General features: G+C 38.2%; 1 protein-coding gene across 2 annotated transcripts in view; it reads right to left on the bottom strand.

The window, feature by feature from the left end:
• The window catches only part of LOC118551008 (ankyrin repeat domain-containing protein 26-like), a 131,696-nt gene that overhangs the window by 11,507 nt on the left and 104,152 nt on the right, over positions 1–16,037 (bottom strand). For both annotated transcript variants that reach the window (XM_078075238.1, XM_078075240.1), the window contains 3 exons: positions 6,565–6,855; positions 5,479–5,696; positions 3,807–4,035 (listed from right to left, as the gene is read on the bottom strand). In XM_078075238.1, the coding sequence (XP_077931364.1) occupies positions 3,807–4,035; positions 5,479–5,696; positions 6,565–6,855 (738 nt within the window). The remainder of the gene's footprint in view (positions 1–3,806; positions 4,036–5,478; positions 5,697–6,564; positions 6,856–16,037) is intronic.

The following is a 16,037-nucleotide window of genomic DNA, read 5'->3' as shown; positions in this document are numbered from 1 at the left end:
GAACAACGCATGCATTTTTAACTATAACTCAGAGAATATGAATACATAAAACTTTGTCGTGTGGCTCAATAATGTTCAGGCATTAGGCACAAAATAGCTTTCTAACTAAATTATAAATTTTAAAGTCATGAACAAAAAGAAAGGAACAGAAGTTATCTTAACTCCTATTAGTAACAGTCAACATACGCAACTTATAAGCACAAATTTTTTTAACCAAAGGACAAGGAACTTGAAGGAGAAAATCTTTAGTTGAACCAAAGAACCTGAAACTGAGGAAATTCTTCCTTGAAAGAATTAGTCATTTCCTTCAAATAAAACTTGGTTTATCCAAATCAATCAACAAATGAGTTACCTATGTTGTGGGTTATTTATAGCAAAATTTAAAATGCAAAACAGATTTCTCTTTACCATCTAGCATGCTTTGTCCAACCTCTCATCATTAGTTGGTATGTACAAAAGACATGATTAACTTAAATTATAATTTAAATCAAGTCAGAAATTATAGGTAAACCTTCATTTCCATGTGAGGACTTTTCTCTACCTTCCTCACGACAGGAAGGGAGATTTACCTAAAGGGTGAATTTGGGAGAAGGCACTAAGCAATACATACATGGTTCCAAATCTCTTCTTTAAAAAGATGTGCCTGCCATAGTAGCATGAATTCAAGTCTGCTCTCATCTTTGTGGGATGGGCATCAAACATTTGTTCCTTCCATTACAACTGTGTGTGGAAGTGCCTAATTTGGGATAAAGTACTGGGAAGCTCGCTGTGGCTACCTACCTAAACCATATCCTCCTATTTGTTAGTATTTATTAGTAATAAAGTTACTAAGCTTATCTCCACCTGCCTGACTCCTGTGTTCTCAACTCAGAAAAAGAAGAGCAATGTCATCTGCCACCTACTCCACCACAGTTCCAACAAGAAAAATGACCAGACAACACTTAGAAATGTTTTCTTCTTCCTTGACTTTATAACTAACATTCATTGTTCAAAGCAACATACTTTAAAGAGGGAAAAATTTGAAAAGAACAATTTCAGAAACAAACATAGAAAGTCAGACAAAATGAGGAGACAGAGGAGTATGTTCCAAATAAAAGAACAATACAACACTTCAGAAAAATAACTAAATGAAACAGAGATAAGTAGTCTACCTGATAAAGAGTTCAAAGTAATGGTCATAAAGATGCTCAGCAAACTTGGAAGGAGAATGGATGGATTCAGTGAGAACTTCAACAAAGAGAACATATAAAGAAGAACCAATCAGAGCTAAAGAATACAATAACTGAAATGAAAAATACACCAGAGGGAATCAACAGCAGATTGAAAGCTGCAGAACAGACAGTGATCTGCAAGACAGGGTAGTAGAAATCCTCCAGGCCAAAAAGAAAAAAAAGAATTTTAAAAATGAGGATAGGTTAAGGGACCTCCTAGAATCGAGCCCCACATTAGGCCCCCTGCTCAGGGAGCCTGCTTCTCCCTTTCCCTCTGGCCCTCCCCTCCCACTTCTGTTCTCTCTCGCTTGCTCTGCTCTCTCTCTCATAAATAAATTAAAATTAAAAAAAAAAAAGGAGGGGTGCCTGGGTGGCTCAGTCATTAAGCATCTGCCTTCAACTCAGGTCATGATCCCAGGGTCCTGGGATCGAGCCCCGCATCATGCTCCCTGCTCAGCAGGAAGCCTTCTTCGCTCTCTCCCACTTACCCTGCTTGTGTTCTCTCTCTGGCTGTCTCTGTCAAATAAATAAAACCTTTTTTTTTTTTTTTTAAGATTTTATTTATTTATTTGACAGAGCGACACAGTGAGAGCAGGATCACAGGCAGGGGGAGAGGGAGAGGGAGAAACAGGCTTCCCGCAGAGCAGGGAGCCTGATGCGGGGCTCGATCCCAGGACCCTGGGATCATGACCTGAGCCGAAGGCAGACGCTTAATGAATGAGCCACCCAGGCGCCCCAATAAATAAAAACTTAAAAAAAGAAAAAAAAGGAAAGGCCATAACTAGAAGTAAATAAAATTATGAAAGAAAGTTTTATTGGGGGGCGCCTGGGTGGCTCAGTCGGTTAAGCATCTGCCTGCTTTTATTGGTAAAAGCAAACATACACTAAAGGTAATAGATCAATCACTTTTATAAAGCCAGTATGAAGGTTAAAAGACAAAAGTAGTAATATCAGTTATATCTACAGTAATTAGTTAAGGGATACACAAAATAAAAAGATGTAAACTAAGACATCAAGTAAATAAAACAAGGTGGGGTGTAAAAATGTAGTGTTTTTAAAATGTGTTTGAACTTAAGTAACCATCAACTTAAAATAGATTGCTATATACATAGCATGTTATATATGAACTTCATGGTGATCACAAACCAAAAACCTAAAGGCATCCAAGCATAACACTAAAGAAAGTCCTCAAATTGGAAGGGAAGAGAGCAAGACAATAAGGATGCTGAATGAAGGAACAAGATTGAGGCCTCATTTACCATGTGCCTATGCTACTTTTGTCTACATTAATAAGACCATGAATATACCATCAAAACCATAAACCTATGTGCATTCATTGAAATGGTATTTTATTTTTTATTTTTTTATTTTTAAAGATTTTATTTATTTATTTGACAGAGAGAGACACAGCGAGAGAGGGAACACAAGCAGGGGGAGTGGTAGAGGGAGAAGCAGGCCTCCCACGGAGCAGGGAGTCCAATGCGGGGCTCGATCCCAGGACCCCGGGATCATGACCTGAGTCGAAGGCAGACGCTTAATGACTGAGCCACCCAGGCACCCCGAAATGGATATTTCAATAACAATGATACACAAAGGAAGCTAGCTGCTATTTAAAGACTCCCTATCATTCCCATCTTAGTCATCAGTCATTCAAGTGATGGCAAGGTAGATATATGTGAACTTCTTTTTAAAAATTCAAATTGTGGGGCATCTGGGTGGCTCAGTCACAGTTAAGTGTCTGATCTTGATTTTGGCTCAGGTCATGATCTCAGGGTTGTGAGACTGAGCCCTACATCGGGCTCGGCACTGAGCATGGAGCCTGCCTACCCTCTGCTCCTCACCCCCTGCTTGCACTCCCTCTCGAAAAAAAAAATCAAATATTTGCTTGATTTAGCTATTTAGAAAATGCTCTACAACTGCTCAACAAGACATTTTGTAAAACTTGAAATAGAAGTGTTATAAGTAAAAAAAAAAAAAAAATGCTATAAGTAAGAAAGCAATTAAGAATGTACTCTCAAGTAAGAAAATAAGTCATGAGACTGGGCCCTACGTAGGGTTCCACACTCAGTGGGGAGTCTGCTTGAAAGTCTCATGCTCTCTCTCCCTCTTGCGCACTCTCTCTCTCTAAATTAATAAAATCTTTAGGGGTGCCTGGGTGGCTCAGTCGCTAAGCGTCTGCCTTTGGCTCGGTCATGATCCCAGGGTCCTGGGATTGCGCCCCTCATCGGGCTCCCTGCGTGGAGGGAAGCCTGCTTCTCCCTCTCCCACTGCCCCTGCTTGTGTTCCCTCTCTCACTGTGTCTCTGTCAAATAAATAAAATCTTCAAAAAAATAAAATAAAATAAATAAAATCTTTAAAAAAATAATAAAATATGTCAGTTTAGTTATATTTATTAAATAAAGTTAATAATAGGTATCTCTTGAAAGTAAGAGCTCCAGGAACTAAAAATAGTCATAAAATTTCTGTCTCATTTCTTTATTAGCACATATAATTATGACTTTTACTTAGTGTGTGTTAAACAACTCAGAATTTCACCAAATTAAAAACAAAAATTATATCAGAAATCTGAAACCCAAGGAAAAAAAGATAACTAACCTTGGCCAAGAAAGTCTCAATGCCATTATTTGTAGGCCATGAGCCTGAGGTAGGAATCACTAGGTTTTCTCTTGTAGCAACATTTCTATTGAACAGTGAACTATTATTAATATTTCTAAAAGTAGGCAATTCTAGGACAGGGCTCATAGTAATAGTATTAATCAAAGACTTTTTTTGCTGTTTCTCCACCAGAAGTTTGGTACTGGTCTCTGCCAGCTTCTCATTAGTCCTGTTAAGATTACAAAACACAATGCTTAGTATTTCATTTCTCCCCAGATCATTCCTAAATGACTTGCATTTTTTTAAAGTTTCCATAATAGTAAACAGAATGTGCCATTAAACGGTGTTTTAACACTGAAAATGTGACACAGCAGACCTACAATATATAATGATAGGTTTAAAATTGTTCTAAAGAAGTACATATATTTCTAGAGATTCCTAACTAACAAGTAATTCAAATTAAGGAGGGAGAGAAATGGCTATTAGTGATGCACATGGCTTAACAGGTAATACCTGCTGCCTTCTGGAATGGCTGTACTTACAAGATTCTTGAGGACGCCATTACACATACTTATATTTAGTAAACCAGGGTGCCATTACATATACTTATATTTAGTAAACCAGTTTAGAGATATAAAAATATAAAACCATCCCGGGGGGCTGGGTGCTCAGTCAGTTAACCATCTGCCTTCGGCTCAGGTCATGACCCCAGAGTCCTGGAATGGAGCCCCTGCTTTTCCCTCAACCTCTGCCTGCCGCTCCCCCTGCTTGAGCTCACTCGCTCGCTCTCTGTCAAATAAATACATAAAATCTTTAAAATAAAAGTAAAAATAAACCATCCCTCAAAGACATTTTCAAGCATTGGCTTTCACCACTCTTGTACATTTCACTCATTACCTCAGAGAAATCGAGCATTTGGCACTGAGGAATAATTTAGACCAACAATTGCTAGATGGCAGAGTTGTGATCAGAAAGAAAGAAAACAGCTCCAGAGCCAATTAGGTTATAACACAGTTACCAGGGTACTGGAGGTGGAATCTACCCTTTCTGTCTTTCACCCAGCCCCTCCTCATGTCCACCATGGTGCTATTTTTAGCCACTTTGGGAATTATACTGCCTTCCGCCCCTAGGAGAATCTTTTTGTATTTCACATGTATACCTTTATGTAAGGTAGAAAAACTATAAAGAACAGTTTGTTTCAAAGCACCCTCCATTTGGTAATAATAACAAAAATCACAATCAAAAAAGTAAATTTACCAAGCTGCCAGGATGTGCAGTTTGGGTTAAAGATGTACTCTTCCAAAAATAAACTCACTAATATTAATAAACTCATTTCTATTTAGGGCAATTCTGACAAACAATTTTATAATACCATGCTGTCTAAATTATAAAGCTTCTAACAATTAGCTTAAAGACTAGAAGATCAGATTAACTGAAAATATTAAGCGGAAAAAAATAAAATCACGTAAAACCAAAAGAAGGAGGAGAGATGCAAACTGTCTTGGACTAACATTTCAAAGGTAAGTTCTTTTACAAACATCATTTTCCAAAATTAAACTATCTAGTTGGCTTTCACTTACTACTCATCTCATGAACCTGGCTCCATAAAAATTACGCTTTAGAGGCAAGTTAACAAGCTAAATCTATTTTCTATGATTCTGTTTTAACTTACTTGTTCAGTTCATTTGTCAACGACGTTCGAACTTTTAATTCTTCTAGGTAGAGTTGCTTGTATTTTTCCAATTCTGTTTTATTAAAATCTTCTTGAGAACTTTTCATTCTGGATAGTTCAAATTCCAGTTCTTTAATTCTGAGTTCCATTTGATTTCTTATTGAAGCATTATTAGTTTCTCTTAACTGTCCTAAGCGTTCTTGAGATGCTACTTGTGTCTAAAGCAAATTAAAAGCATACTTTTAAAATAAGTTATAATCTGGGTAATTATAGTATATTTCTTTCCTTTAGTTTTGAGTCAATGATTCAGAGAGCAATTGTAAATGTGAAAAAAAAGCTGAAGTGGAAAATATTTATCATCAATGTCAACTGAATTAAATCTGAATGATAAAGTTCAATCATTCTTATATTAGAACTCATGCAATCTGGTAATTCAGAGAATAATAGAATCATTTAAAACCTTTAAAAACTGAACATTACAACTTAAGAATAATCCAAGTACAGGGGGTGCCTGGCTGGCTTAGCCGGTTGAGCGACCAACTCCTGGTTTCTGCTCAATTGTGATCTCAGGGTCCTGAGATAAAGCCCTGTGTCGTACTCAGCATGGAGTCTGCCTGGGATTCTCTCTCTCCCTCTGTGTATCCCCTCACCCGTGCTTTCTAAATAAATAAATAAATAAATATCTTTTAAAAAAAATAATCCAAGTATGGTACAATTTTTTTTTTTTTTTTTAAGTAGGCTCCATGCTGGGCTTGATTTCACGAGCCTGAGCTGCTCAACCAACTGAGCCACCCAGACACCCCATGGTTAAAATTTTTAAAACACCATTTTTTCTTTTCCTGTCAATAGTCTTGTTTTATACCAACTGATCTTAAAAAATAAAATGATTCTTACTGTGAATCATTCTGAAAAATCAATTTAGTGAGAATGATGATGAAAACTGAAATTTTTAAAGAGAAGGAACAAATGCTTCCAGAAATTTACCAAATTGCTATAAAGGAAGTAGAGGAAAACTATACAGTGCATATAACCAAAATGTAACTTGCAGTGAAATGATTAAAGCATACTACAGATCAATAAATTAACCTGGAGAAACAGATTGGCTTCTTTTAATTTTTCTGTTATGTCCAATCTTGTTCTTTCTTCAAGCTCCCGTTTATATTGTTCTATTTTACTGTATTCTACCATACTGAATTCTACATGACTTCTGAGGTTTACTACTTGTTGTTCCAACTTCTTTTTATTCTTCTTTAGTTTTTCGTATTTCTTCTGCATTTCCTTCATAGATGATAACTCCTGGGTAAGAAGCTGGTTGTTTGCATCCAGGTATAGACATTTTGAAGACGCAGTTTCCAGTTTTGCTGTAAGATCATCAACCTGCATGAATAAAATAATACAGTTTGGAAGTAGAGTGAAAATAGTCTAATGCAAAACTATGACCAAACTTTTTTTTAAAGATTTTATTTTTAAGTCTCTACACCCAACAAGGGGCTCGAACTCACAACCCCTAAGATCAAGAGTCACACGCTCTACTGACAGAGCCAGCCAGGTGCTCAAATTTTAAAATAAATTCATTTTCAACAAAATGTTATCTATATTGTAAGTAGAGTCTTGGAATGTGGAACCTCAAATAACTCAGAAAATCAAGAACAAAATTAAAACCACTAGTAGTTACTAAAAGAGATCTCTGCTATCGTTCTCTTTGCCACACATTTATATTTTTATTTTTCTATGATTGTTTCAGATCTTTCCTCCATAAAATAACTGTAAGTCATCTCCTAGTAGAAAGTCCCTTAACCCTTCCCTCATCTTAACACTCCATAATTTTTTAAAAGATTTTATTTATTTATTTGAGAGGGAGAGAGAGCAAGAGAGCAAGAGTGCAAGAGCAGGGGGAGGGAAAAGCAGACTCCCGACTGAGCAGGGAGCCCAGCGTGGGGCTCAATCCCAGCATGCTAGGATCACGACCCGAGCCGAAGGCAGACACTTAACTGACTGCGCCACCCAGGTGCCCTGCTACTCCATAATTTTTATAGAAGTTTTAGGAATATCATATTGACTTATGTGGGTCTGAGCAAATAAATGCTTACCAAAATAAGACTTTGAAAATAAAACTCTAATTAATGAATCTATAAAGACTGATTTTAATGCCATAAGCCTTTTTCTGAATTACAAATGTTTTACACTAATTTGAATTGCATTCTGAGAAGAAATGATTTGCAAGGTTGAGAAATCGCATCTCTCAGTAAAAAAATTTAGTGAGATGATCCATACATTTTTGGACCAAAACAAAACAAAAGAAAACAAAAAACCTTAATTCAAGAGTATTATAATCCTTTGTTACGTCCCACAAAATAAGACAAAAACAACCAAAAAACTTGCTGGAGTTTCAGTGATGCTGAATTGGGAAGAACTTCTTTCCTTTAGATATGATTGGTAAGACAAGGTGAAGGGATGTGGTGGTTTTATAAATTCTTTGACACTTCTCCCATGACAATCGCCCCCCTTAATATGTGCTGGCCTTAGTAACTGGTTTCTAGTGAATAGAATATGGCAGAACTGCTGTGTGATTTTTAAGGCCATGTTACAAAATGTGAGATAGCCTCCATCTGACTTTCTCTACGGAAGCTCACCCTTAGAATCCAGCTGTTGTGGGAAAGCCCAGGCCACCTAGTGAGTCCTCATGCAGATACTGCAGCTGAGACTGCCCCAGCGAACATCCTAGTCAAAAGGCAGCCTCAACAGCCAAACATGTGCATGAACAAGAATAAGGTTTTAGATGATTCTAGTTCCCAGCTTCCAGTCATCCCAGGTGATGCCAAATGAAGAAGAAATGAGTTGGCCTTACTCAGCCTTGTCTAAAGATGTGTGAACAACATAAATGCTGTTTTGAGCCACTAGGTTTTGAGATGGTTTAGTATGCAGCAATAAATAACTGGCACAGATACTGATATTAAAAATGGGGTGCTGCCATTAAAAACAAAACAAACTAAAAATAAACCTCCTTTGAACCAGGAGGTAGGTGGAACCTGAAAGGATGTAGAGAAGAGTAAGAATGAAAACCAAAAGGGCTTCCAAGAGACTGTTAGTGGAAACCTGATGGCCCTTGAAGAGGCTTACAGCAAAGGTTTCTAGACAAGTGAAGAAAAGGACACTAGAGGGAAAGAAACTCATGCCACAAACCACTTGAAAGGAAACTGATAGGGGAGATAAGCTAAAGAAAGACTATTCAATATGAAGGAACCAGGACTTGCTGGGTTCAAATATCTGTTTCTCATTTACAGCCTCTCCACATGTTGAATTGTCAAATAATGCTAAAATAAATGGCTTCTGGGTTAACAGTAAATCGAGGAAAACATGGTCTATGGATGAAGCCAAGACTATAAAACCCTTTATTAACACCTCGGAAGGATTTAAGGCGTGCCTCCAATTTCTTTAAGGATCTTAAGAGTATAAGAATTTTAAAGGCATTGTCAAATAAGAGGTTCACAGGAAACCTGAGGTGAAAAGCTTATCTCAAAAAGACCCAGGAGAATGGCTTTTCTAATGGCATGAAATCCAATAATATTCACAGAAAACTCAAAATGTGAAGAGAATTCTAGGAGCACCTGGGTGGCTCAGTCGGTTAAGCGGCTGTCTTCAGCTCAGGTCATGATCCCAGGGTCCTGGGATCGAGTCCCGCATCGGGCTCCCTGCTCGGCAGGGAGCCTGCCTCTCCCTCTCCCTCTGCCTGCCTCTCTGCCTACTTGTGCTATCTCTCTGTCAAATAAATAAAATCTTCAAAAAAAAAAAAAAAGTGAAGAGAATTAGAGAAGCAAAAACACTGTTAGCGAGCTTGGACTAAAAGAGACCAAGATAGTACAAGCTGAAAATAGGCCTTTGGGTCTTAGAAATCCCACAGGGAGGAAGCAGGCTGAAAAAACAGCTAAAAACACAGGTCATTCCTTATGAAAAGGACAGAACCAAGAGCTCAAAGAGTAAAGCAAAGAGCCATGGAGAAGTATTCCCATGGTTAGGACTAAGTCCTAACTAAAGAACTGACAGCATGCTTCAGGCTATATTTCAAAACTGCTATGGACTAGCGTGCTTCCCATCTTCTTTCTGAATGGAAGAGTCCTTAGCAGGTTACCAGCATTCTGCATTTTGAGTGGTAGAGAACTGTCACTTTAATTCCCAAGTCTTCATATTGAGAGGACTTGAACTCAAGGGACTATACTTCAGACACCTTATCCCCACTGCACCTGATTAAAATGGTAAGATCTTGGATTCAAGCCTGAATCTAATGCCATGATAACTGAGATTTGTGGGAGGTACTGGCAGGAGGTGAGTGTATTTTTCATGTTGGAGGAATACAAAAATATGCTGGTTTTTAAATGTGTCCATAGGTTTTTAAATATTCATTCTATTAAAAATAAATAAATAAAAAGACCGTGGGCCAATCTTAGTGACTTATCTCCTAACAAACAGAATATGGTGAATGTGATGCTGTGTGTATTCCAAGGCTAGGTTACAGAAGCAATAGAGCTTCTGCCTTGCTCTGTATCTCAAGCTGCTTACTTGGAATTTAGCCCTCCAACTTGTGAGGAAGCTCAGGTCACAAAGAGAGTCTAGGTGTTTCAGCTGCCTGCCTTAGCTATAGTCCTAGTCAACAGCCAGCATCAACAACACCAGAAGTGATTGAACAAACCTTCAAACACTTCCATCCCCAAACCTTTCAGCTGCCCCACCTGAAGCTAGGGGAACAGAAACAAGCTGTCCTGGCCACACTTTTCCTAACAGATTTGTGAACAAAATAAATGTTATTTATTTAAGCCACTAAACTTTGGGGAGTTTGTTAAAAAAAAACAAAAAAGATAAACAGATAAATGGGTGATAAAAAGAGTTAATAAGATACATAACTTATATAGTAGAAATTGGTCTCCATTAAAGTGGGAAGTAATAAATGTCAAGATTAACTTATCAAATGACAAACAGTGCTAATGAGAAGCAGCACATAACTAGAAGCGAGATCTAAGAAGTTTTTCTCTCCATTTTCCCCCATTTAGGATGACATTACCTATGCATTTTTTATATATGACCTTTATTATGTTGCAGTATGTTCCTTCTAAACCTACTTTGTTGAGGGTTTTTATCATGAATGGACGTTGTACTTCCTCAAATGCTTTTTCTGCATCTATTGAAATGATCAGATGATTCTTCTCCTTTCTTTTATTAATGTGGTGTATCACATTGATTTGCAGATATTGAACCACCCCCACAACCCAGGAATAAATCCCATTTGATCATGGTGATGGTTTTTTTAATGTATTGTTGGATTCAGTTTGCTAGTATTTTGTTGAGGATTTTTGCATCTAGGTTCACCAGAGATATGGATCTGTAGTTATCTTTGTGGTGTCTTTATCTGGTTTTGGTATCATGGTAATACTGGCCACTTAAAATGAATTTGGAACTTTTCCTTCCTTTTCTGTTTTTTTTTTTTTTTTGGAACAGTTTGAGAAGAATAGGTACTAACTCTTCCTTTAAATGCTTGGTAGAATTTGCCTCTGAAGCCGTCTGGTCCTGGACTTGGGTTTGTTCAGAGTTTTTTGATTACTGATTCAATTTCTTTGCTGGTTATCGGTCTGTTCAAATTTTCTATTTCCTCCTGTTTCAGTTTTGGTAATTTATATCTTTCTAGGAATTTATCCATTTTTTCTAGATTGTCTATTTGTTGGCATATACTTTTTCATAATATTCTCTCGTAACTGTTTGCATTTCTGTGGTGTTGTTATTTCTCCTCTCTCATTTGTGATTTTATTTATTTGGGTCCTTTCCCTTTTCTTTCTGTAACTCTGGCTAGAGCCTTGTCAACTTTATTAATTTTTCCAAAGAACCAGCAACTGGTTTCATTGATCTCTTCTATTTTTATCTTTTTTAAGTTTCTATACTATTTATTTCTGCTGTGTTTTTTTTAAAAGATTTGAGAGAGAGAGACAGAGAGAGTGGGGAAAGGGGCAAATGGAGAGGGAGTGAAGGAATCCTCAAGTAGACTCCCTGCTGAGCATGGAGCCTGAAGCAGTGCTCAACCCCAGGACCTTGAGATCATGATCTGAGCTGAAATCAAGAGTTAGCTGCTTAACCAACTGAGCCACCCTGGTGCCCCTATTTTTGCTCTAATTTTTACTATTTCCTTCCTTCTGCTGACTCTAGGCTTCATTTATTATTCTTTTTCTAGCTTCTTTAGGTGTAAGGTAGTTTGAGATTTTTCTTCCTTCTTGAGCTAGGCCTGTGTTGCTATATACTTCCCTCTTAGGCCCACTTTTGTTGTATCTCAAAAGTTTTGGCGATTGTTTCATTTTCATTTGTTTCCATGTATTTTTAAATTTCTTCTTTTATTTCCCAGTTGGTCCATTCATTGTTTAGTAGAATGTTACTTAACCAACATGTATTTGTGGTCTTTCAAATTGTTTCTTGTGGCTGACTTCTAGTTTTATATTATTGTGGTCAGAAAAGGTGCATGGTATGACTTCAATCTTTTTTGTATTTATTAAGCCCGTTTTGTAGCCTAATATGTAATATATTCTAGAGAATGTTTCAGAATGTGTATTCTGCTGTTTAAGGGTGGAATATTTTGAATATATCTCTTTAGTCCATCTAATCCAGTGTGTCATATAAAGACATTGTTTCCTTGTTGAGTTTCTGTTAGTTGATCTGTCCATTGATGTAAGTAGGGTGTTAAAGTACCCAACTATTGATTATTTCTATTCCTTGCTAAAATATCCAAACTGTACATTGTGTTCATGGATACTTTTATTATTAGGAATAAAAGGAACTTATTTCATTAAAAAAAACTATATATATATATATATATATATATATATATATATATATATTTAAAAATATATTTTATATTTATATATTTATATATTATATATAAAAATATATTTAGGGGGGCGGAGCAAGATGGCGGAGGAGTAGGAGACCTGGATTTCGTCTCCTCTCAGGAATTCAGCTGGATAGGGATCAAACCATTCTGAACACCTACAAACTCAACAGGAGATCAAAGAAAAGAAGAGCAACAACTCTCTGAACAGAAAAGCGACCACTTTTTGGAAGGTAGGACGTGCGGAGAAGTGAATCCGAGGCGACATTCGGGAGGATAGACGGTGGGGGAGGGGCCTCCGTCGGCCGCTTCTGGCAAGTGATAGAGCCACGGAGCACAAAATCGGAACTTTTAGAAGTCTGCTCCGCTGAGGGACGTCACTCTGGTGGCGAAGTGGGGGGTGGAACCCTCGCGGGACAGTGTGGTCTCAGGACCCTCGGGGTCACAGAAAGCCCGGGGGTGCCTGAGTGCGGCAGAGCTCCCAGGTATCGGAGCGGGGAAGCCGGCTGCAGAGACGGAGCCCAGGCGCGGGCTCTCAGCTCGGGGTTGTCATAGACCGTGATCCGCGGCACAGTCGGGCCACTGCTCCTCCAGCAGGGACCCAACAAGCGGCAGATCCGGGGAGACTCACCTTCTTTCCCCGGGAGGAGAGGTGCGGGAGTGCACGGCAGGGATCTGCTGGGTTTGGAGACTCCACCCGGGGTCGGGTGCCAGATAGAAAGGCGCGGTCACAGGCCGGGTGAGCGCGGAGTGTGGCCGGAGACCGGGGAGACGGGAGTGACTGACGGCTTTTCTCTGGGGGCTCGCTGAGGAGCGGGACCCCGAGTTCTCGGCTCCGCCGGGGCGGAGACTGGGAGGCCACCATTTTCACTCTCCGCCTCCAAAGCTGTACGGAAAGCTTGCAGGGAACAAAAGCTCCGGAGGGCAAACCCGAGCAGATTACTTAGCCTGGACCGGGCAAGGGCGGGGCACTTTTGCCTCCGGCAAAGACATTTGGGAACCACGGCAACAGGCCCCTCCCCCATAAGATCAGCGAGAACAGCCAGCCAAGACCAAGTTTACCGATCAATGAGAACGGCAGAACTCCAGCGCTAGGGGAATACTGCACATAGAATTCATGGCTTTTTTACCATGATTCTTTAGTCTTTCAAAGTTAATTATTTTTTTTTAACTGTCTTTTTTTCTTTTTTCCTTTTTTCTTTTTTTTTGAATTTTTCTTTTTCCCTTTTTCAACCAACATCTTATCAATCCCTTTTTTAAAAAAAACATTTTTATTTTTCATTTTTAAAGTCATATTCTATCCCTTCATAGTAGTTACCCGTATTTTTGGCATATATATATATAAGTTGTTTTCTCTTTAAAATCTTGAGATAGTTTCTTCTAACAGATCAAAATATACTCTAAATCTCTAGTGTATGGTTTTTTTCTACTCCCCTGCCTGATCACATTCTCTCCCTTTTTTCTTTCTTTTTTTTTTTTAATCCTCTTCTTTCTTTTTTCAAACAACTTATCAAATCCTTTTTTAAAATTTTTTATAATTTCCATCTTTACAGTCATATTCCATCCCTTCATCATATCAACCCTTATTTTTGTACATATATAAGTTTTTCTTTCTTTAAAATTTTGGGAGGGACTTTCTTTTAACAGACCAAAATACACCCAAAATCTAGTGTGTGGCACTGATCTATAATCCAGCCTGATCATATTTGATCACATTCTGTTTTTGTTTTGTTTTGTTTTGTTCTGCTTTTGTTTGTTTTTATCTTTATCTTTTTCTTTTTTCTTTTTTTCTTTCCTTTTCTTTTTTCTCTCTTTCCCTTTCTTTTCCCACTGCTTCAGGTCTTTTCTGATTTGTTTAGAGTATATTTTCTGGGAACGTTGTTACCCTGTTAGCATTTTGTTCTCTCATTAATCTATTCTCCTCTGCACAAAATGACAAGACGGAAAAAATCACCTCAACAAAAAGAACAAGAGGTAGTACTGACTGCCAGGGACCTACTCAATACGGACATTAGTACGATGTCAGATCTAGAGTTCAGAATCATCACTTTAAAGATACTAGCTGGGCTTGAAAAAAACATGGAAGTTATTAGAGAAACCCTTTCTGGAGAAGTAAAAGAACTAAAATCGAACCAAGTAGAAATCAAAAAGGCTATTAATGAGGTGCAATCAAATATGGGGGCGCTAACTGCTAGGATAAATGAGGCAGAAGAAAGAATCAGTGAGATAGAAGACCAAATGATGGAAAATAAAGAAGCTGAGATAAAGAGAGATAAACAACTACTGGATCACGAGGGCAGAATTCGAGAGATAAACGATACCATAAGACGAAACAACATTAGAATAATTGGGATCCCAGAAGAAGAAGAAAGAGAGAGAGGTGCAGAAGGTATAATGGAGCAAATTATAGCAGAGAACTTCCCTAATTTGGGGAAGGAAACAGGCATCAAAATCCAGGAAGCACAGAGAACCCCTCTCAAAATCAATAAAAATAGGTCAACACCCAGACATCTAATAGTGAAACTTACGAGTCTCAGAGACAAAGAGAAAATCCTGAAAGCAGCTCGGGAGAAGAGATATGTAACCTACAATGGTAGAAACATTAGATTGGCAACAGACTTATCCACAGAGACCTGGCAGGCCAGAAAGGACTGGCAGGACATATTCAGAGCACTAAATGAGAAAAATATGCAGCCAAGAATACTATATCCAGCTAGGCTGTCATTGAAAATTGAAGGAGAGATAAAAAGCTTCCAGGACAAACAAAAACTAAAGGAATTTGCAAACACGAAACCAGCCCTACAACAAATATTGAAAGGGGTCCTCTAAGCAAAGAGAGAGCCTAAAAGCAACATAGACCAGAAAGGAACACAAACAATATACAGTAACAGTCACTTTACAGGCAATACAATGGCACTGAACTCCTATCTTTCAATAGTTACCCTGAATGTAAATGGGCTAAATGCCCCAATCAAAAGACACAGGCTATCAGATTGGATTAAAAAACAAGACCCATCGATATGCTGTCTGCAAGAGACTCATTTTAGACCCAAAGACACCCCCAGATTGAAAGTGAGGGGGTGGAAAACCATTTACCATGCTAATGGACACCAAAAGAAAGCTGGGGTGGCAATCCTTATATCAGACAAATTAGATTTTAAACCAAAGACTGTAATAAGAGATGAGGAAGGACACTATATCATACTTAAAGGGTCTATCCAACAAGAAGATCTAACAATTGTAAATATCTATGCCCCTAACATGGGAGCAGCCAATTATATAAGGCAATTAATAACAAAAGCAAAGAAACACATCGACAACAATACAATAATAGTGGGGGACTTTAACACCCCCCTCACTGAAATGGACAGATCGTCTAAGCAAAAGATCAACAAGGAAATAAAGACTTTAAATGACACACTGGACCAAATGGACTTCACAGACATATTCAGAACATTCCATCCCAAAGCAACGGAATACACATTCTTCTCTAGTGCCCATGGAACATTCTCCAGAATAGATCACATCCTAGGTCATAAATCAGGTCTCAACCGGTACCAGAAGATTGGGATCATCCCCTGCCTATTTTCAGACCACAATGCTTTGAAACTAGAACTCAATCACAAGAGGAAAGTCAGAAAGAACTCAAATACATGGAGGCTAAAGAGCATCCTACTGAAGAATGAATGGGTCAACC

Source organism: Halichoerus grypus, chromosome 6, assembly GCF_964656455.1.
Source record: "Halichoerus grypus chromosome 6, mHalGry1.hap1.1, whole genome shotgun sequence".
NCBI classification, from domain to species: Eukaryota; Metazoa; Chordata; class Mammalia; order Carnivora; family Phocidae; genus Halichoerus; species Halichoerus grypus.
This window is presented reverse-complemented; position numbering and strand designations above follow the sequence as displayed.